The sequence below is a fragment of the Cnephaeus nilssonii genome (genome assembly GCF_951640355.1).
Source record: "Cnephaeus nilssonii genome assembly, chromosome: 21".
Lineage (NCBI taxonomy): Eukaryota > Metazoa > Chordata > Mammalia > Chiroptera > Vespertilionidae > Cnephaeus > Cnephaeus nilssonii.
Window position 1 is genome coordinate 20,706,839 of NC_137092.1, and position 23,127 is coordinate 20,729,965.

The 23,127-nt window shown below is 40.6% G+C and overlaps 1 protein-coding gene across 2 annotated transcripts in view; it reads left to right on the plus strand.

Moving 5' to 3' along the window:
* PAPPA2 (pappalysin 2) overlaps positions 1–23,127 on the plus strand; it is a gene marked incomplete at its 5' end in the record, with an annotated part of 212,529 nt that overhangs the window by 114,347 nt on the left and 75,055 nt on the right. For both annotated transcript variants that reach the window (XM_079762097.1, XM_079762098.1), the window contains 2 exons: positions 10,548–10,683; positions 11,133–11,349. In XM_079762097.1, coding sequence (XP_079618223.1) covers positions 10,548–10,683; positions 11,133–11,349 — 353 coding nt within the window. The remainder of the gene's footprint in view (positions 1–10,547; positions 10,684–11,132; positions 11,350–23,127) is intronic.

Here is a 23,127-nt window from a genome sequence, read left to right on the forward strand (position 1 = left end):
TTACTCTATTTACCTTTAATTCAGATTTCACCTCCTCCATTATCTTTTCTTTTTGTTTGTTCATTTGTTTGCTGCACTTTTATTCTTGTTGGCAAATTTCCTCTTCTGATTATCAATTTTTGTAAAATGCCATGTGGTTTTATCACTGGGAGATGGAGGCAACACAACTACACACTTTTCTGTCTCTGTATGAACTGAAGGGCAGGGATACAGTGACTAATCAGTGATAGATTTTGAAAGAAGTGATGGAATTGGTCACTGATCATGATTGTTCTAGTAGTTTTTTTGGTGGAATCTCTAGGGATTTCTATATACAGTTTCATGCCATCTGCAAATAGTGACAGCTTTACTTCTTCTTTCCAATTTTTTGATGCCTTTTATTTTTTCTTCTTGTCTGGTTGCTGTGGCTAGGACTTCCACTACTATGTTGAATTAGAGTGGCAAAAGTGGTCATTCCTGTCTTATTCCCGATGTTAAGGGCCATGCTGTAGTTTTTGCCCTTTGAGTACGATGCTGGCTATGTATTTCTATAACGTTTACTATATAAATCTCCTCTTCACTTTTTGCACATTTTAAAAATTGCATTAGCTATTATTTATGAACACTTATTTTTCCATGTAAATTTCAGAATAAGCCTTAGATAATTTCTTCTGTTTCTTGAAAAACATACTGGTGTATATGAGCTGAAATAATCAAACACTTGATTTTCATCATTTGACATCACGTGATTTTTCTCCTTTGATCCATCATTATGTTGAATCACATCGATAGATGTGTTTTACTTTTTAGATATCAAATCATTTTTGCCTTCATGAAGTAAATTTACTTGTTTATGGTATTTTAAAAATATATTCTTGGATTTTATTGGTTAATTTTTATTTTGGATCTTTGCATTTGTATTCATAGGTGGAATTAGTTTATATTTTTCTTTTTTGAATATTCAGATTATACAAGCCTTATAAAATTGGACAGTTTCCCCTTTTTTAAATTTTCTGAAATGACATGTATCAAATAGGAGTTACCCATTCCTTCAAAATTTGGCAGAACCCACCTATAAAACCAATTGGGCCTGTGCTTCTTAGAGAAAAGATTTATGATTGTCATTTAAATGACTTTGGTTTTTATTAAAATATTCAATTTTTCATTTCCAATTTTGGACTATTTGATATTTCCATAAATGTATTAATTTCTTCCACATGTTCAAATTTAGTGCTGATAGCTGTTCATAATGTATTTTTATATTAGTTACAGTGATCAATCCCTTTACATTATATATTTTTGGACTTTATTTTTCTCTTTTTTTCTTCTGATTACTCGTGCCTGGGATTTCTTCAAAACTAGCTTTCAGTTTTCGTTATTTCTTTTATCATTCTAGTTTGATAACTCACTGATTTCTATTCTTATCTTTAGCATTTCTTCTCTTTCTGTGTCTCTGGATTTACACCTACATTCTTGGTTAGCTTCTTGTATTAAATCCTTGAATAATTTGTTTTCATTGTTCCTTAATTTCCCCCCTCTAAGTACACCTGTAATTGCAGCCTATGAATGTCAACATATACTACTTTCATTATCAATATGCCCTAAGTATTTTAAAATATCTCATAATTTCTTTTTAAAATCATGGGGTTTTAAAAGCATTTTGTTAGTTTCTAGCACTGATTTTTCAGACTATAACAACTTTATTATTATGACATCTGTGTGTCATTATGAGATATTTTTATTTGTCCTCTTCATGGCCCTACATTTTATTAGGAAGCACTTAAATAGTGAGCCTTTATTCATTCAGAAATTAAGGACCAGTTTGTGTTAGAAATGTGTATTCTCTATTTGTTGGTCAAAAAGTGTCTACAAACTTAACATTTCTCTCTCTTATGTTTGTTAAAATTATCTATAACTAGAGGCCCGGTGCGCGAAATTCGTGCACAGAGGGAGGGTTGTCCCTCAGCCCAGCCTGTACCCTCTCCAATCTGGGACTGTTCGAGGGATGTCCGACTGCCCGTTTAGGGGATCGGGCCTAAACGGGCAGTCGGACATCCCTCTCACAATCCAGGACTGCTGGCTCCCAACTGCTTGCCTGCCTGCCTTTCTGATTGCCCCTAACTGCTTCTGCCTGCCAGCCTGATCACTCCCTAACCACTCCGCTGCCAGCCTGTTTGCCCCCAACTTCCCTCCTCTGCCGGCCTGGTCACTCCTAACTGCCCTCTCCTGCAGGGTTGATCACCTCAAACTGCCCTCCCTTGCAGGCCTGGTCCTTCTCAACTGCCCTCCCTTGCAGGCCGGGTGCCTCCCAACTGCCCTCTCCTACTGGCCATCTTGTGTCCACATGGGGGCAGGATCTTTGACCACATGGGGGCAGCTATATTGTGTGTTGCAGTGATGATCAATCTGCATATTACTCTTTTATTAGATAGGATAGAGGCCTGGTACAGGGGTGGGGCCCAGCTGGTTTGCCCTGAAGGGTGTCCCTGATCAGGGTGGGGTTCCCTTGGGACGTGGGGCGGCCTGAGCGAGGGGCCTGTGGTGGTTTGCAGGCTGGCCATGCCCCTTGGCAACCCAAGCAGAGGTCCTGGTATCTGGAATTTATTTTCCTTTTACAATTGAAACTTTGTAGCCTGGAGCGGAGTCAAGCCTGGGGCTCCCTCCGCGGCCGGCAGCCATTTCTGTTGGGGTTATAATTGAAACTTTGTAGCCTTAAGCGGGTGGGCCCGGCTAGGGTGTGCAGAAAGCTTTGCTTCCCCTGTTGCCAGGAGCAACCCTGGCCTGCTCTCTCAAGCTCCATTCTGCCACCATTTCTGTTTGAATTTGTTTACCTTCTATAATTGAAACTTTGTAGCTTGAGTGGAGGCTTAGGCCTGGCAAGGGCAGGCAGAAAGCTTGGCTTCCTCTATTACCTAGGAAACCTTGCTCTCTGTGGCTGTAGCCATCTTGGTTGGGTTAATTTGCATACTCGCTCTGATTGGATGGTGGGTGTGGCTTGTGGGCATTGCTTGTGGGTGTGTCAGAGGTATGGTCAATTTGCATATTTGTCTATTATTAGATAGGATATCCTTTCCTCCATTCCTTTATTCTTTTTTATTAGTGGTCTCTATTTTTCTTTATTTGATCTGTTCTTTTATTGTGCATTCTTACATCTTTCCAACTTCGGATTGCAAAAAAAAAAGTATTTCAGATAAACAGTGAATAAATGTTAAGTGTAAATAACTTCTACTTTATACTCAAGACACGCTTATGCTAAAAAATTATTTGTTGCTCTGATATTAAAATTTTGTTTTTGTTTGTTTTTTCTAAATCAGGCGATTTTTATAATTCTTTTTAATTTAATCAGGTGACAATACCCTATTTAGAGATGACTTCAACCATCCAGAAAACCATCCAAATTTCATGATTTAGCAAAAAAAAAAAAAAAAGAGCTCATGTGTAGAAGGCACCAAAGTCTAATTATTACTTAGAATTTTTTCGACTTTGTTCATAGGAAAGTTGACAAGACCCTTTGTTAGAGACTGTTTACTTTTGCATGGAATTCTAACAATATTAGTTTTCTGAATTTTCAGTCTGGCATAGAAAAGGAGCAACAAATTAGTAGGGAATTTAAAAATTGGGAGGAAACATGTACTCAGAGAAACAGTATTTAAAACCCTGTCTTTGCCACTAACCAGTCAAGAGACTTTACATAAATCATATAATCTTCTTGGGCACCAGTTTTCTTAGCTTTAAAATGAAGTGTTTGGACTAAACAATTCATTCTAGGTCTGCATTTTATTTTAAGCTTGATGGTACATTCTTAAAAATGAGATAAACACATATTATTAATAAGAGAACAGTCTTAGGTCATCACATGCTAAGGGCAAAGATAGTTATATCCATTGATGGCTTTAGGGCCTTGCTGCTCAAAATACAGTTGGCATCCAAGAACATTTGTGCCACACAGAGTGAGGTAGAAATGTAGAATGTCAACTAGCCAGAGAATTCTCTGTTTAAGAAGGCATGATTTCTAGTATATGTTGGAATTATTTCTGTACACATGATTGAAATTTCTAAAAAGCTTTTGCCTTTCAAAAGAAAGTCTTCTATTTGGAAAATTAACCTATGCAGTTCCCTGCATTGCCTGGGGAATCCTGAGAAAGCAACAATGACTGTGTATATATGATTTTTTATTTTCATCCCAACTTAGCCTGATACATTGAAAGAGGAAGGACATGTCCCCATGCCTACAGTTTATCCCCAGAGACTAAATCACTCATTGTCCACTTTCCTATCTGATTACTGCTAATCTAACTTTTCATTGATTTTCATGGAAGCTGTTACAGGCTTGGACATGACAACTGAGCAGACTCCCAGTATCATGAATAATTGAGATAGCACTTTTTTTTTTTTTTCAACCAGAAGGAAGCTTGCCTGGCACTGCAGAGTGCTCCTTCATCCCCTCACCTATGCATTTTTGTTCCCAAGAGAACCCTCTCCATCTATATTCCATAACACCTTGTCTCTTGCTCAGACTTTGTCAAAAGTGGAGTTTCCCCAGGATTCAGACTCTGAGATGAAGTGTTCCATGCAAAGATTGATCAAGAACTTTCCTTAGGATCACAGCTGTGGGGGAGTGAAAGAAATAGGAGTGAGCAGAGGGAAAAATAGCCACATTAAACTGTCAGCATCCCATCCCACAGGAGCTGGGATAATGCTTTTGAATTGACCCACCTATATACCACTCACTCCTATCAAAAGGCCATTGGACATGGATTTCTGCCCTCTCCTCCCATTCCGGCAAAGTGGCCTGACCTTGTGATGGTATTCTTCTCTAAGGCCAGTTTCCAGAAACAGACTGCTGTGCGCTGAGTGCTCAGTCATGAAGGAGGGGATCTGGGACAGACCACAGTATTCACTAAAGATTTGGTTTTGTCTGTTTCTGATACCCCTCAGTCTCACAAGTTCTAACACGGATTCTCTACATACTTAGCCCTAATGTTTAAAATCACAGATGAGGAAAATTCTTAGGAAGAATTGAGCCAATGAGTTCATTCTGATCCGAACCCTTTCTCTTACTTGCCAAAGCACACATTTCAAATGTCTCCCTTTGGACAGTGAGGGTCATCATGGTGGTTCCCTCTTCACTTTACAGAATGACCTCACACTTCTGAAAAAAGAGCCACATAAGCTCACGCTGTTTATAGCCTCACTTGTACTCTGAAAGAACAACACAGAAAATCACCTGGGTTTTGACCAATACCAAGAGAGACAGGGGTTTGGACAAGGGAATGAAGTTAAATCAGGTTCAAAACTACCTCGCATTTTGACTCACATCCTCCAGTATGGAGACCACCAAGACAACTCAGTGGCAAGAGGCTAGTTGCCTCACACCTTTCTTTTATCTGTTAAATTTGGACTTCAGCTAAATTCCCTGAAACTTTGAGAGTTAATCTCTCTCATCAAATTTCTGAAATCTACACAGGCTGCAGTGTTATTAGGGGGATCCATATAAAATTTCCAATATTTGATGATAATCCATCTACAAAAAGGCATATAGGTCAACCAATAGTGCAAGCATTCTTAATTTCTTTTGACAACCTCCCTCCCAGTTGGACTGCTAATGGCTTTTAAAGGGTTCTCTTAGCTCCCTGAAATTGTATGAAACTTTTAGGCCTATGTGTTTGTATGACTTCATTTTGGGAGGTAGAAGGGGCACAAATGTCCACACATTTTCTAAGGAATCTGTGATTTCCTGCGCACTCCAAATTAACAACCATTGGGCAGTCAAAAGAATACAGATAAAGTTGGAAACCTAAATTCCTGCCTCTCCAGCATTTAGCTAGAGGAAGTCACGTAAGCTACCAGAATCCTGCTTTTCCCACTTCTATAATATAACCTTTGTATTCTGGGGATATTACAGAACAAACATCTCAAATAGGAGTAGAAACCCAACAAGCTTGATGGAGGCTCCGGCACAGCATGGGATCACACTTGACAAACTGTCAAGTGCGACACAACCAGATTGGATGTCTGCCCATCTCATCCTACTCTAGGGCCTCCCCCTTCTCTCTGGGGTCAGGAAGTGCCATAAATGAATGAAGATTGAAAGGCACAGGAAAAAAATAACCCTGTAACTAACCAAAAGCATCTTAAAACCTTAAAGAAGATTCTTTTCAAGTTTGTGGTATAGTTTAAGGGTCTACTCTCCAGTGACCACCACAGAGGATGACCTGGAAGTTGAAATACTTGGCTTGGGAGTATATTAAGTGTTTCTACCGAGCAGACACATTGAAGAGGGATTTCTTAAGCCCAAACAGTTCTGTGCTAGGGAAACATTCTTTCAGCTTTTCCCTCATGAGTGGCCAGAAGTTAGATCTGGTGGTTAACATGCAAGCTTTGGATGAAAAAACAACTGAGGGTGTGGGACTAGTTTTCTACTTCTGTCCATAACTATCCGTCCGTCCATCCATCCAATTTATGTTTTCTCTGTTTCAAAGTATTTTGCAATGGATTCACTGAGCTAATTTCATTGGCAATCCCTCTATCTTGAGAACATTCCTCAGTCCCGGTAATCACTCATTTTTTTAAAAGATCTCACCTCCTTTCTGATGTCCACCTATAGTTTTTCTTCTTCATAAGAGCCATGTTCAAATTCATTTTATGTTGGCCATATATGACATGAATTTAATCTCCTTGTTAAGACAAATGATAAAACCTTATAGATAAAGCCACACTTCTCTTGCCCTCTTAGTATCTTAGTTGTTTTTTTCTCTTGGGGCATGCCAGATCCTCATTTCAGATCTGAGTAATCTCCCTGAAGGTGCATCTGAGGTGCTTTGTCCTGAAGGGGGTAGGGCCAGCTGTTAAGACAATGCACTTGGTGTGGCGATTAGAGGGGTTTCATACTTGTAATGCCAAAGGTGGCATGGGGGTAGAATTAGTAAAAGCTTTATGTGGCCAAATTTTCTGCTTCAGTCACTATCTTTCATATCTAGGGACACAAAATTCATTATTTTATATGAAGTAAAAATAGTTTGGACTATTATATGTGTTAAAACAGCTGTGACTTGGCTATGGAAAGAGAAATTTAAAAAATATTCTATGTTTGAATAAAGAATACACATTTAATATTCTAATTACACTGTAAATTCTAGAAGTTTATATGTACAAATATATATATATATATATATATATATATATATATATATATATATATATATTTCAGAGAGGAATGGAGAGGGAGAGAGAGATAGAAACATCAATAATAAGAGAGTATCACTGATCAGCTGCCTCCTGCATGCCCACTACTGGGGATGGAGTCTGCAACCTGGGCATGTGCCCCACCCTGGAATTGAACCATGACCTCCTGGTTCATAGGTCAATACTCAACCACTGAGGAACACAGGCCAGGCAAAAGTACATTTTTAATAACTGTATATTGAACTGAATTTCCTGAAAAGTCTCATAAAAGAGTTATACATATGTATATATAATGTATTTTTTATAGATTCCACTTATAAAGTAGAGATACATTCCAAACCAAGAGCCTCAAATATTGCCAGTTTCTATGAAAGTAGAACCTAGAGTAGCAACTCACATTTCTATAAGGACCAATTTAAAATAATCTATACAGTTCAGAAAATCACAATTTTCTAGGTACCAAAATGTATGGATGTATGTTTCATTTAAAAAATTTTATTTTTTATCCTTGTCTTCCTGAAGTATAAACAAAATAAAAATATTTTTTTGAAATAAGAATTATTGAACATTGAGCCCTTACTAGATGATAAGCATTGTTCTATGTGTTTTCAGATGATTTCATCTCATCCTCATAGTAGCCTCATGAGATTGGTAGTATGTCTGTTTCTCAGGTGTGGGGAAGAGGGACCTTAGGCTTAGAGAGGAGAGATGATGGGTTGCTCAAATTTACCCGGAGAGTTAAGAGGGAGCTAAGAGTCAAACCCAGGGTTCTGCCTGGCCAACCCTCTCTCCAGAATGGTGAACATAGTTGGTCCAATTTATCCCACTTAGATTGATTAAGCACATGTGTAGCAGATTCAAACTAACCTCTGATTTTGAGGGTCTAACAGCTGTATGAGAGAGTTTGTACTTTCCTTGCTGCTGTTATGGGGCCTATTTGGTGTTTAGATGAGAATGGAATTTAATTCCCTCTTCTGTGTCGCTCTGAGGAGAAATACCCAAGAGTGGGCATCTTATACCTTTATCAGATCCTTGCCTTTCTTTGCTTTGTTTATCCCTGCCTTCCTCTGCCTCTCTCTCCTTTGTAAGTCTCACCTGTGGTTTTTCTGCTAGAGCCAGGGCCTGGAAATCCGGGCATAGCCACATTCCACAAATTGAGGCTCAGAGAGGGACACTGCCACCAGGAGCTGGCTCCAGGGTTCAAAGTGATTGGTATTCAAAGACCCTTAGAGCAAGGAGACACATTTCTGGAAGATGTAAAATGAGTTGGAGGTTTTGGGAACAGGCCCTCAGGTCAGAGAAATCCACACCATCAGACCTGCTCCTACTAATTAGTTTCATGTGGGTGGTGTCTGTGTGGGACCCCAACTGAAGGTGGGAAGACTGGGCTTCCTGTTCCTTGTTGAAGCCCACCCCACTCTTCACGTCTGAGGCTATTGGGGTAAAGCCACCAGGTCCTTGTTTAGACTCTGTTCCTGGTTCAGGAAACAACCCAGAACTTTCTTCCAGCACTTGGTCTCTTTTGTGGTGTGTGAAAAGGAAGAGGTTGTGGGCCTTTCCAGGCGACTTTGATGTCCTTTGCTGCTGGAGTTGAGGACTTTGCGCGAGGCGAGGCTGTTGGTTACCTTACCGTGTGTTTCATGTCTAGCCCTCATCCAGCCAGGGACAAAGGACCTCATATTGCAAGCCATAATCTATGGGTCTGGATATTTCTTACGTTGTAAAGCAATATTTATTACTTCAAAGAGGGGAAATGAAAAAGGGGGAAAGACACTGTAAAAAGAGAGTGTAGCTGGTCTTTCCCTCAAAGGAGGAGAGGAAGAAGGGAGACTTGTGCTCCATCGACCACTGCAAATCATAAAATCCCCTAATTAAGCCAGCAGTGCAAATGAACACTATAAGCACACCACCAAGATTTGGGAAAATTTAGTCTGCGGACAAGGAAGAATTCTCGTGAAAATGGAAAACATGTTTTACTTTTGAGAGGAGGTCCCTGCCATTCCAGGTGGGAGGCTGTCCTGAGAACCACCGCTGAGATGCCCACTTTATCTAGGTGTGTTCTAGTAGACCAGGAGTGGCTACATTCCATGGACCTCACTTTTACTCCAAGGACAGTTTTCCTGGGCTTCATCACCCTCAGAACCTGAAAAAAAGCTAGAAATGTACACAGTCACATTTAACAATGTGACTCCCAGATAACACCAGGGAAGGTGGGAATTCCTTCTCAACAGAAATTAAGAGCTATGTGGAACACACCATACAATATACAGATGATGTACTATAATATTGTACCACTGAAATCTATGTAATTTTATTAACCATTGTCACCCCAATAAATTCAATAATAAAAAAGAAGAAAAAGAGAGTCAAATCGACTTATGGTTTCCTAGTATCTCCCTTCTTTATTTGCTATGTAAAAGAATATTTAATTGCCCTTCTACAGACTAAAATCATTCTGCAATCAGTAAACAAATATCTTGAATATGTATGAAATCCAAAGGGTAAATAAATAAAGTCCTATATGGAAAAATAAAAGATCCCCTGTAAAAATCAGGAAAAAAAGAGAATAATGTTGAGCTATAGGAAATAAAACTAGAATTACCATCTCAAATGAAAAAAAGCAGCTCTGTAAAAAAGCAGCTCTTTGGGTCATCCCCAATTCTATGATGTTTTCTTTCATAATAAAGGATTTCCAGGGATAAGACTTCCATAGTTCACTCTGTAGGACTGTTTGATTGTTAATCAGCCTAACCATGGAAGCATATTCTTTGTAAATAACCAGATTTTTCTGTGCCTCAGTGTTGGCTTATTTTCCAACCAAGGATAGGACATACATGCTTGGGGCACCAGGAGACCCACATAAGAATAAACAGTTTGGCAGCTTCTAATCTCACATACAACAGACTCCGAAATAACCTCTCACCCATGTCATAGTTCATGTGCTAAGTGTGAGGTTCTGATAAAAATGTTAGGGGGAAATGGGGAGGTGGGGAAGAATAATTACCTGGGCCGGTTCAGAATAGAACATTAGCTCAGTGACCGTCTTTGTCCACTGCTCTCACTGTGAAGACAAGGAGGTATTGGCTGGCCCTGTGGTGCCTTATTGTCTCTTTGAGTGATCTTTCTGAGGCATTTAAAGAAAGACTGGTTGAAGCAAAAAAGAAACAGTTGAGGCCAGAAGTCCCAGAAAAAGATGGGAAGCTCAGTAGCTGAAAGTTATCTTCTTTCCATCTAATTTTATTTAACTTTTGCTGTGACCTTGGACATCTTTGTGTGCCTACTCCACATTCTTCTCATTTGTAAGGGAGAAGGGAGCTCTTACTTAATATGTCTTGATAGCCCAATGGAGATAATGGCTCACACATGTCTGTGCTTATGCCTAGGTGTGTTTTAGTAGACCAGGAGTGGCTACAACAATTTTTATTTTCTTGACGTCTGATGGCCTGGTATCTGGGAAACATCAGCGGCCCACAGTGACCATCCACCTGACTGATATCAGTGGAAACAACCACTCTCTTGGTGAGTCTGATAATAGGGCTTCTAGAGGACAGTCCTATAAACCAGAAGTCAGCTCCATATCTGTCTCTGATATTTTTTGGGACCTTGTGCATGTTACACAGCTATTGAGAGGTTCAAATGAATACTAGATATGAAAAAATGGTGCTACATCAGTGATTTTCAACCTTTTTCATCTCATGGCACACCAAAATATATATATATATATATATATGTTTTTTGCTGATATGACAAAAAAAAAAGTATAATTTTGATTCATCCACACTGGATGGCTATTGTGTTGGCTGTTGTCATTTTTTTTTCCATTTGACAATCTGAGGGACAAGAGGTCTGTGCCTCTGATTAAATAGTCAGCTACTGCATGTTTTAAAAATTCTTGCAATACACTGGTTAAAAATTGCTGAGCTACCTGAATGGCTTAACATATGATTCATGTCCTTATTTCTTTCCAGGAATCTATGAACTGTCATGCCGACATAACCCACTGGTTGTCAATGTGACCCTTCACCCGAATGTCCTCTCCCACCTTACCGCCTCCATGCTGCTGAATTTCTCATCCCCATTCGTGGGCATCTCAGCGGTGGTTCTCAGGACAGCCTCCCACCTGAATCCTTCACTTTCTAATGACTGTGTACCAGAGCATGAGGGGCAAAATCATCAGGGACAGAGGTACAAAGTCCCCTTCCTTCCTTTCTTTTCCATGTGGCTATGATGAGATGCTGTCAGTTCCATACATAGCATTGTGTATGCAGTGTGTGCTTAAATCACTAGCTAGAAAAAGGGGCTAAGAACTGCTAAAAAGACATAAGTAAGCAAAGAGTCATTGGTAGAAGGCCCATTTGGGTTTTATATTTTGTTTTTTATTTCTTTACTGAGCATAATATTTTATGTAACTATTTAACATCTTTACAGGGTCTTAAAATCTTTTTTATGTATAAAACCAATGCCTTTAAATTAATCTTGTTATATAAACTGCCAAAAATTCGTGGCCAAAAGCTCAGTGTTCCGTAAGCAATCTATGCTTTCTCACTTGCTCCCACCTGAACAGTGTATATAGCAAGGCTAACAGTTAGTTTCCAAGGTGTGTGATATAATCAAGTAGAGTTACATATGGAAAGCAAGAATATGTTAGCTACATGTGTCTTTTTGTGGACATCTGTGATTGTCATCATATAGATAGATCTTTCTTGGACTTCAGCTGAAGGTAGTGGAGGGACTCTAATTCGTAGTGTTGGTGTGCCCAGGTTGGCCCTGATGGGGAGCACACCAAACACAGTAATCTTTGCTGTAGCTGGGCTGGACTCATTCTATGAATGGTCTGATCAGTTGGGTGGGACACTAGGTAACAGGTTCAGTCCCTCAAGGAGTGTGGTCCCTTAGGCAGTTGGGATCCTAGTCACAAAAGCTTGGTTTCCAGACCATGCTCCATCACCAAGGAGAAAGTCTGATACCACCATACCCAACCTAGGTATACAAGAAACCCAACCATAGTTATGGAATAAGAGTAGACGTCACTAATATAATATCTTACTTATCTTCTGCTGTGTAGCAAATTATACCAAAATGTAGTGGCTTATTACAATTTGTGTGGGCCAGGAATCTCGATGCACATCAGCTGGGTGCCTCTGGCTCAGAGTCTCTTATGAGGTTTCCATCCAGCTGTTGGCCAAGGCTGCACTAATCTCAAGGCTTGAGTAGAGCTGAAGAATTCCCTTCTGAGCTCACTCCTGTGGGTGTTGGCAGACCTCAGGAGATCGGCATCTAAGCTCACTCACCCAGGTGCTGACAGTGGGCATGCTCATGAAGGTGTTGCTCCTCTCCTTGCTGTGTGGGCTCCTCCATAAGCTGCCTGAGTGTCCTTATGACATGGCAACTAATGATCCAAGTGACAGAGAGCAAGAGCATTTGAGTACATGTGACTGTCCAGAAGTATGCCATAGTCTTTTTATAATACACTAGAGGCCTGGTGCACGAAATTCATGCACAAGTAGGTTCCCTAGGCCTGGCTGGCAATCAGGGCTGATCTGTGGGGCGACCATTGGGGTGATTGGGGGGTCCCCGCTGGCTCCTGCATTGGCCGGCCTGGTGCTGCCCACTTGCTGGCCCCGCTGCCAGTTGCCTCCCTCTGTGTGGTGAGCGGCGGGGTGATGGTGGGACGGGGGAGGGCCCCCTGCTGGCACCTGCCTTGGCTGGCCTGGGACCTGCGGGCTGGAGACACCTCCTGCATTGAGCATCTGCCCCCTGGTGATTAGTGTGCATCATAGTGACTGGTCGTCTCACCAGTTGTTCCTCCATTCAGTCGATTTGCATATTAGGTTTTTATTATATAGGATGTTGGAAGCGAATACCATTATGTCTGGTATTATCTATTCCTTAATAATGTATCAATAAGTCCAGCTCATGCTCAAGGGGAGGGATTTGCATCAGGGCATGGATTATTAGGGGCACCTTAGAGGCTATCTCCCCCATGCAGTAAAAGTAGTTTACATTTGTTAAGTGCAAACTCTGTGCCAGGTATAATTGCAAGTGTTGGGGAGGGAGAAACAGTAAGTCAGGGTAATGCACACTGGAACATTAGCTAGTTTATCTGCAACTCCTAAGTCTTCTTAGTGCACAAACATCACATATTAACACAAGAATGTAGACTATTAAAATAACATTGCTTATTAGAATTATTGCCTCTTATGTGTTTTCAAATTATTTTCTCCATTGGCTCTACCTCTGGCCTCAAGCCATACAGAATTTTTTCAGGTCCCTGAAACATGTGTTCTTGATGAGCTTCATGTCTTTGCACATAGTGTTCCTACTTTCTTGAATGCCTTCCAGTCCCTCTCCACTTCAACTCATGCTTCACCATCAGGATTCACCTTCTTTGGTGAAGTTTTGGCAGACTCCCTCCCTGCCTTCAGAGGGTCTCAGACACAATCCACACTCTATAAAAGCAGCTATCACACTGGGTGGTAACTATTTATTTACTTGCTGTTTGTTCCCACTAGACTGAGCAGCCTGCAGTGGGGATTCTGCTCAGTATCTCTTGGTACCTAGCAGAAGGCCAGGCACATAGTAGAGATCAGAAACTATGTTGAGTGACAGTTACAGACTTTATCTCTCAATGCTCCATGGAAGAGAACTGAACAAGCAAGCCAGAAAAGTAGAAGTCATAGCCTCTATAGACCCAAGGGACGGGGATTCTCACTCTCGCAGTTATGACGTTTTGATAAAGAAGGTGATTAACTGAGATTATTGCTGCATTGCTGCTAGTTCTTCACCTCTTTTTCACTTGGCACTGGGGAAAAACAAGTTTCCTATGCATGCATGCAAACCAGCAGAAACAAGATATGACTCTCCAGTATGCATAGAGTGTATCTGGAATGCATAAGCAATTCTAAACCACATCTGACTGATAGGAACCGTGAAAATTGGCTTTTCCTTCTCCGCCAGCAAATCAGTGCAAGATAGTACATTTTGATACACAGGGAACTGAATAGATTCCATATATTTGCTTTCAGAACATTTAAAATCAGTATCCCTCCATACTCTGAAAGATTAGAAGAAGTCTTTCTGCATCTTTGTATCAATCACAATTGTAGATATAGATAGACCATAATATGAAACCCTCAAAATCTGGGCACAGTAAGAGGGATTCCTGGCTTCCTCCTTCTTACCCTTTATGACTTGAATTCCATTAATACTAAAATGGGCAAGGGAGAGTTGACAGAGGCCTGGCAGTAGGAGATGTGTTAGCCATTTTGCTTTTAACCAGTAATGACCAATGGCCTGTCTGTCCTACCACATGCATCTTGAAACCAGCCTGACTGGCCCACAGAGCCTCGGTGGAGGCCAGTAAACCCACGTCTGGCTCTCCAGTGACATTCACGATCCTTGGCTTGGACCCATTGGCTTTGATCTCTCTCTTCATCTTGTTTCCCATTCTGCTCTGACGGCTACTCAGTTTATGACCCTTTGGGCTTAGCGTACCGATAATGAACCCTTTAATGAAAACCAAGTTTAGTGCTTCAGGTTTTGGCCATCAGTGCTCAATAATATCTCAAGTCATTCTTACTTTCTAGCTGTTTCCAGCTCTAGCCACTTTAGAGAAAGGCCCTACATAATGTGCCACAACATCCCATGAGTTAGAGTATCAGGTAGACCCCCAACCAATCCAGGACTGTGTTGATGACTTTGGAAAGTAGGAATCATATTTTTGATCAATGCAGGGGGAGAGTGTGTTCAAAATATAACCCACGCACTAATAGGTTAATTTGTCTTTGAGTACATTTGCGTGCAGATAATCAGAACTCTGATTATCTACTTTGGAAATTCACAAGGTCAAGTCTAGAAGAATTCACTAATAGAGAATCGCTGATGGGCATGTGGTATCTGCTACGACAGAATTGTTCTTCCAGTCACGTGAACCCAGTGGAAACATTGATTGTAACTTCTCTGACCCTAACCAATGATGTATCCACCAGATCCTGTGCTGACTCTTCTGAAGAACATTATCTCCTTTCCCAGGGTGTGGTCTCATGACAGTGGTAGAAACTTCTGACTATGCATCTCATTTCAGCATTTGCACTTTCCCTCCTATTGATTTTTCTTTTTACCTGCTCTACAAAAGGTTGGAAATGGACTGTAACCTTCCAAACAAGTGTGCTTCTTTCACTTCTTTCTTGTATTTTAAGCAGTACTGGCTTTTTATACTTGGATGTGAAATAATTAGGTGTATAACTGCCCGTGACTGTTTCGTCTTTATTGGGATCAAACCTCTTGCCAATCCCTTTGCCCCTTGAAATGCTTTTGTCTTTGTATTCTACTTCATCTGGGATTAAAGTTTCCATCCCTGATTTCCTTTTGTTTGATAAATATTTGCTTTGCTTTTATTTTTAACCTTGCTTTTTCTTGACTGACAGTGAGCCCTGGGCACATTGCTTCATGGCACTTTTTACAACCACAGTAGGATTTCCCTGTATAAAACTGCTCCAAGATCTTATTCTGAAAATTTATCTCATGACTTCAAGCCTCTGGTATTCTTTAGGACTTGAGCATTTTTCTCTTTGGGACATTTATGTCTCAGGGTCCAATGGCATTTGCCAATTCTCCCTGCTCCCTTCTCCCATTCCACCCCACCAAAATTGCTATATTCCCTGACCTGCAGTTTTGAAATAGTAAAGAAGGGGCAGTACTGATGAGGACTGATGGATGGAGAACAGATCTGTGACCCTTGAAGGTCAGTGTCCAGTTTTCTGATCTTTACCTGGACCAAGGAATGAAGAAAGAACTTCCTATTTCCCTCTCTTCTTTGAGTGTAGCTCCATTCCTTATTTGATTTTTCTTCAGAAAAAAAAATCCACGCTTTGGCTTCCAATTATGTTTCTCAATTCAGCTTTTATACATTTTGAAATCAGGAGGAAATCCTCACAGATTCCAGTTGTCAGTCTTAGTTTTTGCTATTGATAAGTTTTCTTATTTATTTATTTATTTATTTTTGTAGTGTTGTTATGTAAGCAGCAAGCAGGGAGAAATGACCTCATAGTATTCATGTGAGATTAACTGAGAATGAGACGTGGAATTTGTAGTATGTTCTAACACCCCATTGGAGAACAGTCCATGGCAGCTTCCACACAGTCCCCCATCATTACCTTTACCATCCTCCCTTTACAAGATGTGCCAGGGATCTGTGAATGTGTTGCTTTCAGCTCTCAATCTGGGTAACACCAGAACAGGAGTGACCCTTTGCCAGCTGGCATGATGTTAAGTTTTGTCAGTAGAGGGTTCTGGAGAGACGGCAGGAGGACGGAGCTTCTCTTCATGGTCTTGGTGTGCTATCTTCCACTTTGCTGCTGTGATGTGTTCAGCAGTGGTGTGCGCAGCACCTACAGTCAAGGCCAGCAGCTGCTTGGTGTTCCCTGTTGGATCTTTGTCACAATCAGCCAAAGGTAAAAGCTCATTAGTTATGATCCCACTGCACTTCAGGGATTGCTAGCATCCCATTTTCCACTGGCAAGGAGCTCAGCATTGGCAGAACCAATTGGTCCCCAGATCCTGTCTTTGTGAATCTGTCTCCCAGTATCACTTCTGGTTCCATTCTGAGTCAGGATGGGTCCAGTCATGGCACAGCAGCTACAATAGGGAAAGTTTAATATAAATAACCATTAGCTAGTAACAGAGGATGAACTACTAAGGGGTATGGAGAACTCTAATTCATAGAAGAGCAGCAGATAAAGGGAGCAACTATTACTTTTAGGGACAAGGGAAGAGTATCAAAGGAAGGAACAGATGTGAAAGAGGCTGTGGGATGATCTCTATGGAGAGAGTGCACAGTGGCACCCTGGGTGGCAGGGAAGTTCTCTGAAGTTTCACAGGCTGGGGCTGGTGAGAATGACACCCCCCAGTGGGGTGCTGCTAATTGGAGCTCATGAGGAAGCTGCTTGCTGGACATCTGCCTTTGGGGCGCATGAAACTTTTTGGGGAGTCATTCCCTGGCATACCTTTGAAACCTGCTGGAAAGCCAGCTCGGGTGCTGGTGGGACTTGATGGGAGTGTAGGATGTCACTGAAACTTGTTAGGAGGCGAACACCAAGAGTGAAGGACTGAAGCTCTGTTGGACATCAAGTGCAGCAGAAGCAAGGAAAGGAAACCATATAGGAATCAAGAAGAGATGCCCTTTCTTCTGCAGTGTCTCTCCAGTTACGTTATGTCCCCTGGAAAACATGATGTGATATTAACTGGTGAAAAAGCAACATTTGCATGGCCCATCTCTAGGCAACGAAGGGTGGATTTGGAACTGAGAGGCAGTAAGTTGGTAACTGGCAGAAAAGGTCAAGAAACCCCTTTCTGTCTTTTATGTTTCAGATAAGATTTTTTTAAAAGTTCCTAACTTTAATTATTAGACCACTTTTCAATATAACGTGTAAGTAGATTGACCTCACTGGAAATGCACATTTTCTTTTATTTTCATTTTTATGTTTTGACCTTACTTGAAGTCCAAAGCAAACATAAAGTATGAATACCTCATTAGCTTATTCAGTGTAAATACACATTCTGATTGAGATGGAAAACAAGTAATAGATACTCATAAATACAAAACTGAGTGGGTTCTGAGGTTTACCTTAAACTATAGCCTATCAAAGCCAAGTATTCTAACTTAAAATTGAGTGTGATATTAATCTTTTTAAATGAATATCTACATGGAAACCTGAGTTCTTTCTTCTCTCTCCCATTCTTACTTTCATAATTTCTCACTCACTTTATATAGTCATGCTTTGATCCTTTTTTATCATTGTGGATAATTGGTTCATGCAATTATTTAGTTCTAATACAATGAGTGTGTGTGTGTGTGTGTGTGTGTGTGTGTGTGTGTGTGTGTATGTGCACATTGTATGTACATTACTGTATTTTACTTTAAGAAAAAGGCTTCTGAAAAGTTTAAAGTAAATGGATTTGTAAAACTATTCTATATGTTGTGTGTGTGTGTGTGTGTGTGTGTGTGTGTGTGTGTGTGTAGAAAGAGATAGACTGTGCATCATTTAAAATGTTTACTAAGTGCCTACAGTTGCCAGGAATCATTTTTCAGTTGAGCAAACTGAGATTCAAGTGCACAAATTCACCTTATTTGAGATTAGCACAACTAAGACTAGAATTCAAGTAATTTGTTTTAGTAAAGAAAGTTTTCATTATATGAATGGAAGACTGTTTCAGAAATATACTTCTGTCTACTGCTGTCCAAGAAATACCGCCACCCTCCCTCACACTGTATTTGGATTGGGGTAACAAGGGTTTAACTGACCCTGGAATAAATAAAGAGCACCTCTAGTTTAGATGTGTTTATGTAAATGGCATATTTATTTTGAGGAAACCCTGAAACCAAGAAATGTAGATGTGGGCTCCAAGTAATGCAGGTACGCTAGTGATCTTTGATGAAGTAGGTGAAAAGGGTGGAATTGAAAACATACTTGGGACTTTGGGGAAAGTTCAGGAAATGAATTTCTAGATTAGAGCAACTTTATGGGCAGAATCCAGGGGACTTAGGGTCATTAGAAAAAGAGAATTTTTGACCCAGCTCCAGTTGGGTCCTAGCTCAGACAAAAAAGAATTTTGCTCCTCACAAGAGAGAAAATCAGAGAAAAAATATTTCACTCTTTTGGAGATTACAAGTGCAGGTAAGGGGACCTACAATTTTGAAAGCCTGGGTTATGTGTGTATTAGTTGTCTATTGCTACTACATACTTGTCAGCTTAAACCAATACACATTTATACTTGCAGTTCCTGAGATCAAGATTTTAGACCAGTCTTAACTGGATCTTGTGTAAGGTTACAGTGAGATGTCAGTCAGGACTGGGTTCTCATCTGAAGGCTTGAGTGGGGAAGGTCACAGGGTGTTTGGCACTTAGTTCTGAAAGGTTGAGGGCTTGAGTTTTCTGCTGGGGGTGGCACTGAGGGTGTGTTCAGTTCCTTGTCAACAGCCATCTCTCTTTGCCAGCTCTCACATGGCCACATGCTTCCTCAAAGCCATCAAGAGAGAGGGTCTCTCAACAAGGATAACTTTCAGTCTAGGCAAAATAATCAGAAGTGACATTGTCCTATTTGACATATTCAGGTGCTTAGAAGCCAGTCACGGGTCCTCCCCATACTCACGTTGAGGAAATGAGATAGGGTGTAGATTCTAGGAGGCAACAGTCACGTTTAGCACATTATGTTAGCTTGGACTAGTTGAAAGTGTGCATAGACCTTGGAGTTGTAAGCGTCTAACTGTGTGTCTCATAACCTGACAGAGGCACATACTATACTTATGTAATTTTAACTCACCACACAGCCTGGGCCACAATGGACATGTGAGGAATTCGAATGAGGGACAAAAGCACGAGGGAAGAATAGTAATTCCCAGAGTGAGGTCTTCTCATAGACTTTCCCCCGTTCTTGGTTGGTCAGATTGTCCAAGCCACCTTCTACCAGGGAATGTTCTCTCAATTCTCCACTCTCTAGATATACCACCTTTGTTTTGTAAGTGATCCTTACCCATATTTTATTCCCAACTTCATTTCCCCTTTATTCCTAAGCCTGAGCCACATTCAGAGCTCTATTCCTTGTGGCTCAACTGGAATTACTATAGTATTCATTCATGTAACTTTAATTTAGTAATATCAGTTTGTTTCCTAGAAGATCATACAATTATAAAATGTAAAAATAAAAAATTGTGGTTATTTTTTAAAGGATCTGCATCATGACTATTTTCATAATGTTAGATAATTAAGAGTTAATTGTTTTAGCAATTTTGGTCTAGTGTGTAAAGGAGTGTTTGTGTATGTTTCATTTTATGTAAGGCAGTCTTTTAGAAAAGGTTAATATCCATTTTTTATAACTAAATTTTAAAAATTATTTAACTTTTTAAATGATAGTGCCATTATAAAGCTTTTTAAAATTTTTTCTTTATTGATTAAGGTATTACATATGTGTCCTTATCCCCCCATTCCCCCTCCCACCCCCCAACTCATGCCCTTACCCTCCTGTTGTCTGTGTCCATTGGTTATGCTTATATGCATGCATACAAGTCCTTTGGTTGATCTCTCCCCCTTACCCCCACCCTCCTCTACCTTCCCTCTGAGGTTTCATGGTCTGATAGATGCTTCTCTGTCTCTGGATCTGTTTTTGTTCATCAGTTTATGTTATGTATATATGCACCCCTATGTTCACAATGGCACAATTCACCATAGCTAAGATTTGGAAACAGCCTAAGTGCCCATCAGCAGATGAGTGGATTAAAAAACTGTGGTACATCTACACAATGGAATAGTATGCTGCGGCGAAAAAGAAAGAATTCTTACCATTTGCAACAGCATGGATGGAACTGGAGAGCATTATGCTAAGTGAAATAAGCCAGTCAGAGAAAGATAAATATCACATGATCTCACTTATTTATGGAATATAATGAACAACATAAACTGATGAACAAAAAGCCATTTTTTTAAGTAAAAAATAAATGTTTTTGGAAAGAGTAGTATCATCCCCAGATTTTCTCCTCTTCTCTTTCTTTCCCTATATAAATCTTCATTTTCCTATTCACTTAAAGCAACCTAAGCATGGACACACAAACTCTGTGCCTCCCCCAGCAGGCCTATCATCCACCAGGCCATCCATCACCCGCCAGGAAAATCAAAATCTCCAATGGATTCTCCTCCTTCCCCCATAATTAATGGACAAATCATTCTGGGAAAATGAAGTTGGGCTAGGACAGTGGTCGGCAAACTCATTAGTCAACAGAGCCAAATATCAACAGTACAACGATTGAAATTTCTTTTGAGAGCCAAATGTTTTAAACTTAAACTTCTTCTAATGCCACTTCTTCAAATAGACTTGCCTAGGCCGTGGTATTTTGTGGAAGAGCCACACTCAAGGGGCCAAAGAGCTGCATGTGGCTCGCGAGCCGCAGTTTGCCGACCACAAGGCTAGGAACCTAGGGAACAATTGACTCTGAGTCAAGAAGAAGATAACAAACACACACAGTGTGCTCTTGTATGATTCTATATTAAAGGCAACAACTTTTAAACAAATTTACATTATACATTAAAAACCCTACTATTAGGCTATCACTGTGGACATCATAATAATGATAATATTGGCGTTCAGCTTCTGACGCTTGTATATGTAACATAAAAATGCACGTAGACATTATTAACATACCTGCTATGTTGTGTGTTTTTTTGTTCGTTTTGTTTATGTTTGTTTGGGGTTTTTTTTGCTGGTGCAGAGAAGAGGATCTGTAATTTAAAAACTGAATAATCAAAGCATAATGTAGATCTGGTTTGGTTTGGATGCTCAAAGTTTCCATGCATGTACGTTCGTTTAGGCACTGTTGCTTTCTCTGTTCTTCAAGTTCTGTTTCCTGAAGCAGGGACTGCAAAAAATAAATAATACTTAGGAAAGCAACAACAATTAGCGATCACCAAGAACTTAATAATTTTCCGTTGGCAATGTATGAACTAGAGTAACATGCAGGGTTAATGTCGTCTGAGGCTGACTTACCCCACCTGCCTTGCCTCTTCAGAGCCCTCTTACATGGAACCCATGTGATGAGCCACAAAAGATGTCTTTAGCCTGAGAAAGGTCTTCTTGAAAAGGTGGATCTTCTGGCTGAGAAGACAGAGCCTCTGTATCCCTCAGTCAAGGACAGAGGATTTCTGGGTCACCTTCCATTGTACATGGAGAAACCACAGGAGCTTGCTGCTGGGAAAGGCACTATAGATTTTGGTTGGGGGTGGAGGGATGTGGTAGAAAGGAAAGCAACTTTCCCATAGAACTTCCTTTCTGTGACTTTAGGAATTCCAGAGAATTTGGGGGAGGAAGTATTCTCTTGTAGACCTTTCCACTTGGGAGATGTTGGGGCTCAGGCATGAAAATGTCCCTTCTTGCTTATGCTGTAGTTCAGGGGTAGGGCTGGGGCTGGATTGTAAGGCTTCTGAGTCGCAGTCCAGAGGCCTGTGGCCAGAACACAGCTCAGTGCCTTGGCATTCCTTCCCTGCTATAATCAGTGTGTGAGCCTGGTCTTGGTAACAGGATCATTCCATCTCTATTATCTGTCATTTTGCTTTATGCTTCATTATTCCCTATAACCCTCATTGCTGCTGCTTTACCAGTTCCTATTGTGCTTCAATTATTGGGAGCTCAGAGTTGAAATGCCAGCAATTTCCCTTCCTCCTTTGCCTGGATCAGGCTGCTATGCCCTGCCAGGCCTCTCCTCCCCGACTTGTCCCATGTAGAACATTCAGATTACCTCCCTCTTGATAGCCTCCCAAAGTGAAGGGCTCCTTCCTTTTGCTAGGGACTACATGTTAAAACATTTGCTCATTTGCTGGTTCTTCGCCTTTTGTTTTTAGGAGAGGATTTCCTTTGAATGCTCTGGGATGATGGGAAGTGTTCTCTCTTGCTGCTGGGAAAGCCACTGTAGAAGTGAAATATGTATTGCATTTCTACTCATTTGATTATCTTCTTCCCCAAAGTAGTTTAGCAAATTAACGTTGAATCTGTTTTTGTTTCTTAAGCAAGGAAAGAATTATAGCTGCTCAGTTGTTCCCTGGGTTTCTTGCCCAACTTCCTTTTCCCAGAATGACTTGTCCATACAATAGGGGGGAAGGAGGAGAATTCACTGAAGAGGATTCAGAGTGTCCTCGCCCATGATGGATGGCCTGGTGGATGATGGGTCTGCTTGGGGAGGCACAGTGAGTGAGCTTTTTGAGTCTTTTCAACTATTTGCTCTCATGGGGTTATAGAGGAACAACAACAAAAAAAAAGGTCATGGACACGATCTCATTTAGGCAATTATTAGACTATGACTAGATTATTATAGAAATAGCCTTTATTAAAGTGTTATCTTATCTGAGATGGCTCCTAGTGGGATACATTCTAAGAACCAGTTGAGTGACAGCTTTTGAGTGGAAAGCTAGGAACAGGCAC